This window comes from Petromyzon marinus, chromosome 31 (genome assembly GCF_048934315.1).
Source record: "Petromyzon marinus isolate PM22_M1 ecotype Great Lakes invasive population chromosome 31, UKy_Petmar_22M1.pri1.0, whole genome shotgun sequence".
In the NCBI taxonomy this organism is placed as follows: domain Eukaryota; kingdom Metazoa; phylum Chordata; class Hyperoartia; order Petromyzontiformes; family Petromyzontidae; genus Petromyzon; species Petromyzon marinus.
Window position 1 is genome coordinate 15,135,246 of NC_133697.1, and position 14,003 is coordinate 15,149,248.

At 51.5% G+C, this 14,003-nt stretch overlaps 1 protein-coding gene across 3 annotated transcripts in view; it reads left to right on the forward strand.

Moving 5' to 3' along the window:
- The window catches only part of LOC116947902 (uncharacterized), a 136,815-nt gene that overhangs the window by 56,505 nt on the left and 66,307 nt on the right, over positions 1–14,003 (forward strand). For all 3 annotated transcript variants that reach the window (XM_076071151.1, XM_076071153.1, XM_076071152.1), the window contains exons 11-17: positions 1,144–1,344; positions 1,768–2,274; positions 2,909–2,983; positions 3,387–3,756; positions 4,235–4,387; positions 5,541–5,650; positions 8,548–8,708. In XM_076071151.1, coding sequence (XP_075927266.1) covers positions 1,144–1,344; positions 1,768–2,274; positions 2,909–2,983; positions 3,387–3,756; positions 4,235–4,387; positions 5,541–5,650; positions 8,548–8,708 — 1,577 coding nt within the window. The remainder of the gene's footprint in view (positions 1–1,143; positions 1,345–1,767; positions 2,275–2,908; positions 2,984–3,386; positions 3,757–4,234; positions 4,388–5,540; positions 5,651–8,547; positions 8,709–14,003) is intronic.

Below are 14,003 nucleotides of genomic sequence, written 5' to 3' on the forward strand. Positions count from 1 at the left end.
CCCACCCGCGGCCGGTGCCCGCCCAGCAGTGTCCAGTGGGTGCGTGGCAGTCAGCGGTCAGTCGATGGATCAGGTCGAATTGTGCCACTCCCCCCAACGCGAGGCGTGAGGTGAGCCAGCCGTTCCTTTACATCGCTGGTTCTCAACCGACGGGGTTAAAGGCTGCAGCACGGATGGCGTGCAGGAGAAATTTTGAATGCGTGTGCTAAGTCGGCACTACGCTGCGGTAACAACGCAATGTGAAACAAATGCTTTACGAACACTATGTTGGCCAGAGGTGTGGACACGAGATTTCCGGACTGTGGATGTTTTGGGGCACAAGTGGTCTTTGCTTGGGGCCACCAAACCAATGGAGAGAGACCAATTTCACTCGCTTATCTCTCATGTAAATGTTTTTAAAGTTTAGTCATCACTTTGCACATTTGATCTCTTGAACAGCGTGCTGCACCACCAACTCTTAAGTCTCTGTTGTAAATACTTAGGGAGATTAGGGGCAGTTGACAATCGTTTGGAATTGGTAGATCCTCAGGGGGTTTGCAGATATCGAACACAATCGCAGGCCCTCTTGTCTCTGCGTAAACTCGGGAGCCGTGAGGAGGGGATGGAAGAGTTCCCCTCTTATGTGCAGAACATTGGCCTGGCAATTGTGAATGTTCCGTGATGCATTACAGATTACAGCATCTGACCTCAATAATTGGATTGCAGTTAAGTTCCCTAACTGCTCACTGTCAAGTCGCACTGCCTCTGGATTAAAATAGATTCCGCTTGTTTAATGTTGACACAAGTACTTTTATTTGTATACAACTTACACTATGTATGTGTGTGTTATATATATATTGCCTTGCCTTTATTGTGTATTTCTGAATGTTGAAGGCGTATTGTGATGCAGTTGATCTGTGTATTAACGTTGGGGTTTTTTTCACGTAAAATAAACTGATTTTAAAGTGGAGCACTGTGAGGTAAACATTCTGGTAGACCGAGTCCTCAGTATGGGCAGAGGAATCAATGAGTGAAGTTCACGGGAACAGTAAACATTGGGTGTTAGCAGTAGCGACAGAAGGGGGCGACTGAACCGCCGGCGTGTGAGTGACCGGAGAGAATCGCCGAGTACCGGATCATCAACGCACCCGGGTTGTGCCCCAGGTGGAGGGCGTGGTGGAGAGTGTGTATGGATGCATGCAGCTGCTGCTGGAGCTGTACGCTCGCGAGAACCAGGAGGACATTGGCTGCGCGGAGCGGCCGCTCTTTGGGCTGCTGCTCAGGCAGGCGCTGGGCCTGCCGTGGGAGTCGCGGGGCAGGCCTGCCCTCCTCAGGGCCCTGCTGCCGCACGTCGGGGCACGCACGGTGAGCAGCTCGCACGGTGGCCAGCAGCGCCACTGCAATGTCAGGTGTACGGTGGGCGATTTGAGAGCGCGAGCCACGAAGCCACCTTATTTTGTACCGCCATGTCCCTGGCCAAAACCCCAAAGGGTTCGAGAGTTTCAGGAATTTCTTACGAGCCATCGACCGTCGCCACTCAAGCGCTGGATCGCGGGCTCTGCCACCGTGCCAAATATATATTTTTAAACTTCAGCGAGGTTCATTCCAATGGGTTTTAACGCACTTACGTGAGCAATGCGTGCACGCAAGAATGCGATCTTTACACTCGTAAATATACACGTGCCCTGCGTTGTCGTAGCCCTGGCGGCATTGTGCTGTACATAACGGGCAACTAACTGGGTGGGGGTTGTGTATCTTTCTTGTTACGCGACCTGTTGCTGGCCGCAGATTTTGGAGGCGGACGCAGATCTTCCCCAGCAGATGTTGTCCTGCCTCTCCACTAACTACCTGGCTCCCTTGGCTGCCGAGCTCTACAAGGAGCTGCTGAAGAGTCAGAGGGACGCGTGGGAGAGGGATCTGTCGCTCGGTCCCTGCCCGACTCGGCCGGTCGACCTCCCAGAACGCGAGCAGCAAGCGGACACCTCAAAACCCCGCGGCCACCCTGGCCCGGACCGCTTCGCCGTCGGGGTTTCAACGAAGTCCGCACAGGCGGAGGGCTTGGACGCCGCCAGGCAATCGGACGGGGGGATGGGAGACGGGGGGTCGGCACGCGGAGACGCTGTCCGTCGAGAGGCGCGCCAGGATATTCTAATGCCGGAGCTCCACGCCAGAGAGTCGAGGCTGGCTGAGATGTGGGCTGACCGGTGGCTCAAGATGCTGCACTCTGCGCTGACGTCGGGCGTCTCCTTGCTCCTGTACAACGTGTCCAGCTACCTCCTGCCGTGCACCCTCAAGGTTGGCTCTACCGGATATAAAATTAGCGGTGTCAATTACGACACACCATCGTAGGTTTTTTTATTATTATTACTATACCGGCACACGGGAGGAAAGCAGTTTCATCAACCCGCTACATTATTCTGGATGCAATCCTAGGTGTTAACTCCCTCGCCTGGTATGCAGGAGGTCGTGGGTTCGATCCCGACCATGATGCTTGCTGTATATTTGGAGTTTGCGTGTCTCTCTCCCCGTGGTCATGGGGATTTTTCTCCACGTCCTCCAGTTTTTTCCCCTCCACATATAGAATCAGCATCACGCGTTTAGATTATTTGGCTTCTATAAATGTCCACGTGATGATGAGAAGCCACTTCGTTGAGCCATCATTTGTGGCCAGGACGCTTCTGAAAAAGAGCTATGTAGCTCAGTGGGCCTTACCTGGTAAGATAAAAAAAAGAGTTTAAATAGTTCAGTTGAGAATGAACTCTCGGTGATGAGTGTTCACCGTCTGGCCTGGAGCCTCCTGGGTTGTTGACTCGGGTAGCAAGTTTTGGGAATGTACGTTTCTTAGCGCGGCACAAAAAGCCATTCCAAACAAACCCTAATTTCTCTACAATGCGCGTTTGTATTTGATGTGCTCGTTGATGTGGACCAGGTGTTCCCAGAGACGTTTGCTTTGATGAACGACCACTTCAGTGGGCCTGATGATCTCCTGCCCTGGATAAATCTGGTAAGTCGGATACACCTGTCATCACGATACGAACTCAATTCATTCTCGGCTTTGCTTGATAAATACATGTTGTGGCTATTTCACGTGTGGCTTGTGGTAGTTTTTATATTATCACGCTCTCTACTTGAACACAATCCAAGGGCCCCAGAACGCCAGCGACACACAGTGCTGCTCATAGGTACAGTGGATGGGAGCGAATTGTCTCCTTCACCCGCGCTAGGTTCTGAGCACTCGGGGGAGGAGGTTGGGGAGGCGATGCGATGCGAATTCCCTTCGTCGTCTTTCCCCGAGCAGTGAGAGGGAAGAAGTAGAAAGTAGAAAGAGCGGAGCGGTGACCTGTGGCGTGGACTCACCTGCGGACGTGACGAACCAACCGAGTGAGGCCCCTTGCCGCCGCCTTCAGGTGAGCGTCGCCAGGTCCGTCCTCACTCCCGGACCCGAGGGACGCTGGGCGGTGTCGGCCCGGATCCGCCGGTGCCTGTGCCACCGGGACGAGGGCGTGCGGGCCGCGGCGCTGGCCTTCGTGTGCGGCGTGGGGCCGCGGCACCGGCACCCGCCGGGCCCCGCCGAGATGGCGCTCCTGCGCGAGTTCGTGCCGCTCAACCTGCCCGTCGGCTCGTCCGCCTTCCGCCAGCAGCTGCAGGGCGGCGTGCGGCGCGCGCTGAGCGACCTGCGCGACGCCGCGCTGGTGGCGCTGCGGCGGGAGAGGCGGCTCCGGGGCGCCGACGGCGCCGCCGGCGCTCGCTCGCCGGGCGTCCTCGAGCGCACCGTCGGTCAGTGCCATCTGCTCGCCGTCGATCGGCGATCGCATCGCGCTCGTCAGTACTGCGTTCCGAGCTTGTGCTTACATTGACTGTAAATTGAAAGTGATTTTCTCCTTACTAGTGGGCAAGGTTAATGGTGAAACGTGGCGCAAAGGTGAGAGTTTGAAACTGCGAAGGCGCGGGTAAGGGTTCACGGGCGGGGCGGGTGCGGTGGTTCGCGCGTTGAGCTCCGAACCCGAAGCCTCGAGTTAGATTGTAGCTCACGGCCAATAGCAGTGGCGGTTATCTGGAAGAGTTGGCCAAAATGCCCTCGAGCTCCCTCTAGTGGAGGCCCTTGCACCAGCAGTGGCTCGAGCAGGCACTTGCAAGGCTGCACCACCCGCTATGTTTTCTCCTGGCCGTCGAAGAGTGATTGTATTCAACCTGAGCCCAACGTCCACGCTCCCACTCGGTGATGAAGGCGTTTCTAACGTTCTCCGTTTGTCAGAATTCGTCGACTGGCTGCTGGACCTGTGCCTCGATTCCCTCTTCCCTGGCGCAAGCTTCCAGCGCAAGAAGATGTGTCTGCTGCTCCTGTCAACTCTCCTGGAGACCTTCTCGGTTGTACCGCAGCCCGAGAAGAAGAAAGGCAAACCCCCAGGTCAGGACGCCGGCTTTTTGCTTCGTAAATCGGCTGAGCGTCCATCGGGAGTAGTCGAGGAAGTTTTTCGCATCCGTTGTTCTACCAGGAGCCGTGGTACAGGCCCGTTGAGACGCGTGGCCTCTTCTGGAGGGGCGACCTGGGTGATGACAGACAGCTGACCACGCTCAGCTGTAACGCTGCGCAATGGGCGACGTTGAGGAGATGACGCTTCTTGGCAGCACCATGAAGAAGGGCCATTGCCCAAAACGTTGGCAATTATATATTCTTTCCTTTAGAAGCCACAGTGTTATTGATGAATGTGTTTAGCTGTTTGCTATTTGTGTTTGTGCACTACAGCCAAACGCCACATCACCAAATAATTGGGTTATATCAAGTCATTTGAAGTATGTGCATACATATATATAATATGTAAGTTACATTTATCTATAATTTAGTACAAATCCGAATGTAGCAAATAGAAATAAGTAATATTTAAAAAAAAAAAAATTTAAACACGCTTTAATGAAATGTACCCTACTCGTAATGGCAGAACTCCACGACTCCAGGAAGTGGCCGCAAAGCTTGCCATAATGTAAGGGGCCGTGGGCAATTACAGCCAACGTGAGTTGAGCGTGGACAATTAGTCCCAAGCCGAAACATAACATATAAAAATGAATGTTTTAAAATACTGTTTTTTATTCATTTTGATAGAATATAGTGTTGTCATCAGTGTGACATAAGTATACCAAGTTTGCAGTGGATACCACATTGGGAAGTGGGTTAAAATTGAGTTACAAGATTTGAGGATACAACAACAACAACAGGCAGAGTGAGTTAAATAAAAAGGAGAATTGCCCTTCGTCGTTACGAAAGTACCTATGGAAAGGAGTCGACAGGTACATGGCCGCATGCACCCGCTCCGCCAGCGTTGCATCGGTCCGTGCATTTGTTTTGGTGTCAGTGACGAAGGTAAAGCCCTGCCGGCCTGCGCGGCAGCGCCGCGTCTACGACGGGGCAGTGTTCTTACAAGGGCTTTGCGTGAAAACGTGGACTATAAAAGATGCTCTTTTTTTTTGTGACTCTTTATTTTTTAAGCATTTAACGTCTTAAAATATCACGTTCCCAAGCTTCCCTGTGCAAATCCTCGCGTCTTGTTTGTTTGCCTTGGCAGAGGACGTTAAGGAGCTCGTGTCATGGGCGCGTCACCACGGGCGGTGGAACTTCTGCTCGCAGCGCGGCGTCTCGGTGCTCTGCGTGTGCCTGCAGGACGGCACCAACGAGGTACCGGCAGCGCCAGGGCTCGCGGCGTTGCCGCCCCCGTGCCGTTCTCTCCGTACGCCGTGACGTTTGCAACCGTGGGCGCTCACGCCCGCGACAGCCGTCCGCCGCGTGTTCGCAGTCACAATAAAAACAAGAGTGTGGCGATGGCAATCGTGATGGTGGTTGTGTCGCCCTTTACCGTTCCGCTCCCCGTGCCGTTTTGGGCGTGGAGGTTATTTGGACATATTCCACCACGCCGATGAATGTGGATTGGTTTAAGGGGGAAAGCGGCCGATGACCGGTTCAGGTATCGCTCGCCGCCGATGTTTGCCGTGGCTGGGAATTAAACGTAAGTTGCCTGGTTGATACCGGAGTGCGCTAACCACTCGACAAACCCCCTGCCACTTGGTTCGTAATGCGACAGCGATGAACGGGTTTCGTTTGAGTAAAACGTACCAAAATGAACCAAAAATAAAAGGTAATTTGCCAACAAATGTCAGGTCCTGTTCGAGGAGAACACGTCCCCACTGGAGATGGAGCAGTGACAGAGGTGTACCTGTTGGAGTGAGATGGATTGTTGTCTCGCGGGACCGTCGGAGATAGTGACGGCCAATGGGAGGCCTTCATCCAGCAGTGGATAGACAATGGTTTACGAGGACGATTGCCTTACTACAATAGTTGTCTGTATCGTCTCATTGATTCATCGTAAGTGACACATTCCGGGGTGTGCTGAACACAGCGTGCCCTCGACATGCTGGGCACATGTACGTTTGAGGTTCCCTCGGTATATTCCTGTTCTTATCAAAGCCCCGTTGTTTGCATGAAGACCAATGTTAGCCCATCGACAGCTGCGATATGACTTCATAGTACATCAAAACACCCTGTTACAGTGAAGTAACCAGAACCTGATCTGGAACGCAAACTCCAATGCCACCGTAGTTACTGTGCCGTATTGCGCTAACACGGGACTACGTGGCGTGCGGAGATTCGGCCAACTACTCTTCCACTTTGATCTTCGGGCGTCTCATTTTCAACTTGTATATATAAAAAAAAAAGTTGTGTTCGTCCGACAAGAAACCACGGTTCCACACGGGACTCGGCGTATCTGCCCGCGGTGTTGCGAGGCAGCTCCGCTCCCTGGGTTCCTTCACTCGAGCCACAGTTAAAGCGAGCTTGGTGGGGGGGGGGGGGGGGCACCCGTTAATTCAGCAGCGGCGACGGCGTTCGCTCGAACAGATGTGGACCAATATTCCACTTGTCGGAAAGATTAGAATCAAATAATTATCTCCAACGCATGTTTTAGCTCAAGTTCGGAAGAAAGTTGACATGGGACAAGGGAGCGGGTGGTTGGAAGGGTTCATGACATTAGAGAGCTGTTCAATATTTTAATATAAAATATATTATACGTAACTAATTTGATTGATGTCGGCCTCTGCAGAGTATAGCATCTGAGTGCTTGAAGAAGACTAAAAGCTAACGTGTCTTTTTGTTTTTAATATATTTTATTTCGTTTCTGCTTACAAATGTAATAGATTTAGTTATTTTTTGTCATTCATGGGAAAATGTTCCGTTCCTGCAGTCCCGCACAGCACACGAACGCTACCACAGCTCTCAGCTCATAAACCCCTGGAGGGACAGCCCTGAAGCAGCCCACTCACGCCTCTGCTGGCGGATGGGCCTCCACTAGAGCGACCTCTAGGAGAGCCCCTCTAGAGAGGGCATCTGGCCTACTCTTGCTCGCTGGCGGGAGTACCCACAGTTTATCCCATCACACGAGGCCTGTCGATCGACTAAATCTTGACTTAAAGCTTTCGTGACTGCAGGAATTCATATTCTTCGGGCCTTTCAGTAAAGTCACGTAGAACAAACAAAAAACCCCCAAAGGATACGGCTAAATGTGGTGAACCCGTTTATACTGCTGGATGGACAGAGGCGGTGGGATTTAAGAAAGTAACAAAATTGTAAACACGTTTTAAATCCTAATAAATAAAAATCCACCAGTATTGGAGATGTAAAGCAGAGGGATGATACCCTCTACAGGGGACCGAGCAAGCTATACATCTTGGTTCCAAGCAATGAGTTAACCCCAAGCGGCACATGGCTTTCATGTGCACCAAATTTAATTAACAAAACGATGTTTGTTCTGAATTTGACTGGACCCAGTCGTGAGGTTACAACATTGTCGTCATTTATCGACTAGAACGGACGGCCGAATCTGACCATAAAGGGAAGTTGAGAGACGTTCATTGCACGGGAAAGGTTCTGGTGCATCGTAACATACGTGTGGTTAATAATGAGGAGGGCCTCTTCTGAGACATCTTTGCTGCTTGGAAGAGCAGGCCAAAGCCCTCAAGAGCAGCGGTCCCCCTTTTCAAAGAAGCTCTCTAGCGACGTTTGTTTTTTACTCATTGTGGCTACTAGGGGTTAGAGCTTGTGGGCTTACCAAAACTGTGACTGAGACAAGTGCGCAGTGCGGGAAAGAGGCGCGGACGGAAGTGGTAAATAATAAAATAATGGGGGCGGGCCAAGCGCGGACTCACCGCTCACCTCCTGTGCGGCCCGGTTCCTAACAGGCCACGGACCGGTACCGGTCCACGGCCCGGGGGTTTGGGGACCCCTGCTCTAGAGGATCCCCCCTAGGGCTCCCTCCAGCGGGGAGGCACTAACGCCAGCAGTGGTGCGAACAAAAAGATGGCAGTGCCCCATAAATGAATAATTATTGATTTTACGTGCCAGTATTGTTCTCAATAAAGTGGGCACCGGTGAGCGCATCACAGTGGAGTGGGAACGGCACCCAGGGGCACGGAACACCGGGAATGACAAAAGAAACCCGTCACAACCCTCAGCGACTAATTGTGATGAATTCCACCCCCACCCCTCGCTCCTGGTCTCTCTCCTGGCCGTGTGGCCGCGTGGAGGTGCGTGAGCTCGCAGCTGAATTGCTCCAAGGCTTCTTCCCGGCGGAGGCTTTGCTGCCGTGGCGCGACGTCCTCTCGTCCCAAGCCGCCGCTCTCCTACGCAGCCCCAAGGCCCCGGAGGCCGAGGCCGGGGCCCTGCTGCTCAAGCTCGTCTACCACAAGTGAGCCTCGTGCCACGCGCTCGCCCGCCCATCGTGGCCCGACCGGCGTTTCGTGCGCCCCGTGTACCCGCGCGACTCTGGCCGCCGCGAGGCTTGTCACGAAGGCGCCGCGTGGACGATCGCGCCCGTCCGCAGCAGGGGACGATGTGGCCACGTGACTTTTGGCGATTTGTTTTTTTTAATGCGACAACATTATTTTTTACCGTGATGCCCCGGCACGCACGATGGCCTCTTCCTCCTGTCGAATGACGTCACGGGATCCTTGACGTCCACTGCAGAGAAGACGATGCAAATTATTTGGTGAGTACACCAATAACATTGACCGGGGCGGCCGCTGGGGTCCAACCGCGAACCTCCGCAACGCGTGGTAAATGCGCTCCCGCTCGGCCGTATCACGTTGGTTTTTGCCTCTGCATGCATGTCTGGTTCAAAGTCTTTAGAATCTGAAACTTTATTTATCCTGGAGAAATCCGTTTGTTCTTCCAAACAGTGTTGTGTCTGTTCGTTATTGTCTGGTCATGCATTTACCTGTCTCCCTGTCTTTCTCTGCTCTGTCTCTGTGCTGCTGGCTCTCCGTCCATCGGCACACGAGTGTATACAAGAGCGGTCTGTCTGCTACGCTTCAATTGGGTTGTCTATCTGATGTCGTTCTTTTGGGTCCTGTTTAACGTTTCCCTCCTGTGTTGCCACGGTGTGTGATACGTTATTGAGTTAGACGGAAGACAGACATATGAGGTGAGAGCCCAGTGCGCGTGCAAGTTCCTCTTGCAAGGGACACCCCGGGGTCTACGTTTATCGATCTCCCACAGAGCACGCTAATTATATTTGTTCCTCTGCACCGCAGAAGGCTAAGCAACTCGAAGACCTAAAAAAAGTAACCTTGGTCTCAAATGAAAGTTGAACAGTATTTATTGGGAACATGAAATTTAATAAACGTGTGGCCTTGGGATGGAAAACTAAATAACTAATAAATGTGGGCCAGAATCTCGAGCTGGCACCACTGAGAGGCCTGGGTTTGAATCTTTGCAGCCACCTCTAATGAAACTGTGCTCTCTAGCCTAGTGGAATGATGGTCTAAGCTTCAGTTACCGATTACTGAACAATAACACTCATCCATATTACATTCCATCTGAGATGTTTTTTTTTCATGGCTTTTTGCATGTTATGCAGCAAACATTTATCTCTGTCGCAGGCTGGGTGGGAAAGCGCTGCCCTTGCAGGGGATTAGAGGCCACTTGAGAATTCAGAAACAGTTCTGTGATATCTCCTTCTGTGGACCGTTCTGTGCTCTGCGAGAATTCCCCAGGGCTCTGTGTCTCATGCCATGACGTCGGCGGTGCGCTCCGGAGAACGTTGGGGAAATAACTACAAACGTTTGGTGCCTTTGTAGTTTTTTTTCTGTGAAAACTTAACTTGAACGGGCCTATTCATATCTCGGGGCTGCATGAAGGGCAGTGTTGTCACAGCGCGTAACTAATTATTTAATGGAAACAAGGTGCGAGATTTGTCCAAAATTAAGTTTAAATTGGCGCACATAGTCACGGAGCGTACGGTGCCATTACATTGGAGAGGCGGCGGAAAGGTTACGAGCAAAAGTGGTGTGAAAGACGCGTTCCTGATGGGCCAAATTGTTACCAAACTATCGCCAACAACGAGTTGGCTCATTAGCACCGTGGCCAGAGCTGAGACGCTCCACGTCCAGGAGGCTGCTACGGTCGTTGAGACCAAGAATTACGGTCGGGACCGCTTCAGGTACCGCTCGCAACTACAATGTCAGCCATTGCCTGGGATCGATCTCAGCTTCCCATTTTCCACAGCACATGCACACGTATTATGCGGCATAACTAAATAGCAGCATTGGTAAATAAGTGTCGTCGTCTTAATACTTTTACGCAAAGTTCAGCGTCGCGGCTGTTTGGATGCCTTTTCTGTTCTGCTTCGTTGCAGAACCGGTAGGAATGTTTTACCAGTTCTAAAGCTTCGCCTTCGCCTTGATTTGCTTCTCATTATTTTTTATAATCGAAAGGGTAGCATTGTCACCTCTTTACATGACAAGTGGAAACGTAAACCCCACTGCGGGGGGCAGCCCTTCACAGCAGCTGCAGAGTCCGTGCCGCGTCGACCTCCTGGGATTTATTTCCGTTCCTGAAGGAGCTCTCTGCGTGCGGAGCGAAACGTCGGACATCGTGCCGATCGACGTGCGGCGCAACCGGACAACACATCTGAGCGCTGTCTTCATAGCGAGTTTGAAAGCTCGGGGGGCACTTGGAATAAAACTCCGCACTTCATTCGCCTCCGTCTCAGGGGGCGCTTTCAATCTGGCGCAGGCTTACGCACAATCCCACCCTGTCGGTAAGCTGCTCGCTCTTTATGTGCTGGATTAGGCTCTGCATCTGTCCTCAGCTGGCCGCCTGAATAGGACAATGGTGTTAACTTCAGCCGATCGAAAGGCAGCAGCCACGTAATCCTGTTATAATCCGGCTTCTCCCCTGTGATGGGGCTAATGGTCAACCATTAGCCTCCCGCGGATAATCCCTGACTCTGCCCTCACCTGTCGGAGCGAGGTCCGGGCGAGAGAGCCGCAGAGCGGAGACGCGCGGGGGAATTGCCGGGCTTCGTGCCGCGCGTCGCGGGACGTTGTGGGGGGTAGGGGGAGGTGGGGGCTGCCGGCACGCGAGGCTCCCGCAGCTGCGGGTGGCCCGTGAGGTGTCGGCGACACTTTGCCTGCCGTGGAGCGGGCTGCGTGCGTGGCCGTGCGTGTCGCCGGGAGCCGTCGTGCGGCGGTCAGCGCACCGGTGACGATTACCTGAACCGGTCCTGGGCCTCCCCTAGGTCAATTCGGCCTCAAATGAGTGCCCGGTGCGTAAACGTCGCCACTCGGAAGACAAAGCCGGTCGGGCGTGGTGCTGGCCACCCACCCCCTCGTGTGCCTTGCCGGCCTTCGTAGGTGCTCGCTAACAGCACTTGCCCTGACAGTCTGTTAAGGCTACAGGGGGTGGCGGAATCTTTGTCTTTGTCGTGGAGGCTGCGTTGGTGTATGCGTAGCAGAGCTTAGCTCAACAGAGGAAGAGCTGGGCAAGGGGAGAGTATCCACGAAGGCTGTTAATGATGTTTGTAAAAAAAAAACACTCCAGATCCATTAATGACTGTGAATACACTGAGTCATTAATGTGGTTTTTGACTTTAAGCTGGTGTTAGGGGTTTGCAGCTTTACTTTTTCAATTAAAATTTAAATCCTTTTTTTTTTAAGGATTACTGATGTGTCATTTGGGTTTTAAATACTTTTTATGCATGTAAATTAATAAAATAGCAACCGTTCTTGTTATTATTTACATTCCTTTATCCATCCACTGCTGGATCAAGACCTCCATAGACCATATATGTCATGGGGGCCTGTTTGACCATACTTCACCATGCTAGTCACTGCTGGTTGGGATAATGCATGAGCCCAGGACTGGTCGCCACTGATGTTACCCATGGCCAGGAATCAAACTGAGGTTGCCCAGGTTCACGAGCGCAGTGTCCCGGCCACTGTGCCATGGCTATTCACGTCACCGTGTTCTCCGGATTAGAAGGCATTCCGGAAGGGAAGACGCATCCCCAAAAAAAATCGTCCCGGGCGCTCAGAAAGTTACACAACTCTGGTCGCACGCACGCACGCACACGCCGGGTTATACAACGCACCCCCAACTTTTGCTCTAAAGTTACAGGGGAATAAGTGCGTCTTATAATCCGGAGAATGCGATAGTCTGAAAAAAGAGTGGCCATTAGAGGGATTACATCGGGTTTTGGCCATTTTTGTGAGTTGGTGCTAGTAAGTGTTGAGCTGGCCATCACTTTTACTAACGTTTCATTATAATTAAAGGAAGCATATTTATTTCAAACAGTTACAAATGGGATCAATTGTAGAGAAGAAAAAACAAAAAACACAATGCTGAAAGTACGCACTGCCATCTTGGTCAATGAGTGGAGCCCGGTTACATTGACCAGATGGACTGTGAGCTGATTTATTAAACGGCTTAAAATAAAAAATAAAATAGAAACCCTGGAGCACAAACACCAGCAGGCTACCGGTCCCTGGCAACGCAGTTGGCGTGAACATTGCTCAGCACTCACAGGGCCCAGCACACGTCCAGTAAACAAATTGGCTGCAGGACCGCGGTGAATGCGGCCGTGTGTTCAAGCGCCCTCATTAATATTCGCTGCAAGGAGCGCGGAAATTGGCTTAAAACAAGCGGCCCCTTGGATAGCGGGCTTAAAATAAGCCAGGGCAAATACCTGGGGGTGCTTTGGAAATAAATTCATTCACATTTTTTACTTTAAGATGTGATTTTTTTTTTTTGCCAAACATATGGGGTGAGTGAATATGGCTGTTCCCTCATCCCTTTTGTTTTCTATGGTGTTGGAAGTTACGTAATAACAATTACACGGTGAAACATGTGCGAGCGTACCAGAGCCTTGTATGGCCTTCCGGTTTAAGGTTGTGCTTGCGCTCGAATGTAGACAAGCACCGTTGTAGCTGTGGCACAGCACCACGGGAAGGGGAGTCAAGGATGCAATGCATCGGAAAGGGGAAGAGTAATAGGAGTGGGAAGAGAGAAGATGAATGGGAATAGGAGCAGGAAGATGGAGAGGGGACGGAGGAACGGGAGCAAAGCGTCAGGTAAGTTGAGGATAGTGAGGATGAGGATACATCAGGGCCTCGGCGCTGCTGCGTCTGTTCTCACAGCGACGTGTCCTCCCCCAGCCCTCTAACTCTGCACCTTAGATACATCATATTGACTGTTGAGTCACTACAGACGATATGATTGTGAGAGATGGGTGGGGGGTCTTGAGGAGGCCTTCATCAAGCAGTGGGGTGACAATGGCTGAAAATAATTATGATGACGATGATGATAATGATGATGATGACGATGATAATGATGATGATGACGATGATAATGATGTTGATGATGACGATGATAATGTTGATGATGTTGATGATGTTGATGATGACGATGATGACGATGATGACGATAATGTTGGTGATGTTGATGATGGCGATGATAATGTTGATGATGTTGATGATGACGATAATGTTGATGTTGATGATGACGATGATAATGTTGATGATGTTGATGATGACGATAATAATGTTGATGATGTTCATGATGACGATGATAATGTTGATGATGTTGATGATGACGATGATGTTGATGATGACGATGATAATGTTGATGATGTTGATGATGACGATGATGTTGATGATGACGATGATAATGTTGATGATGTTGATGATGACGATGATGTTGATGA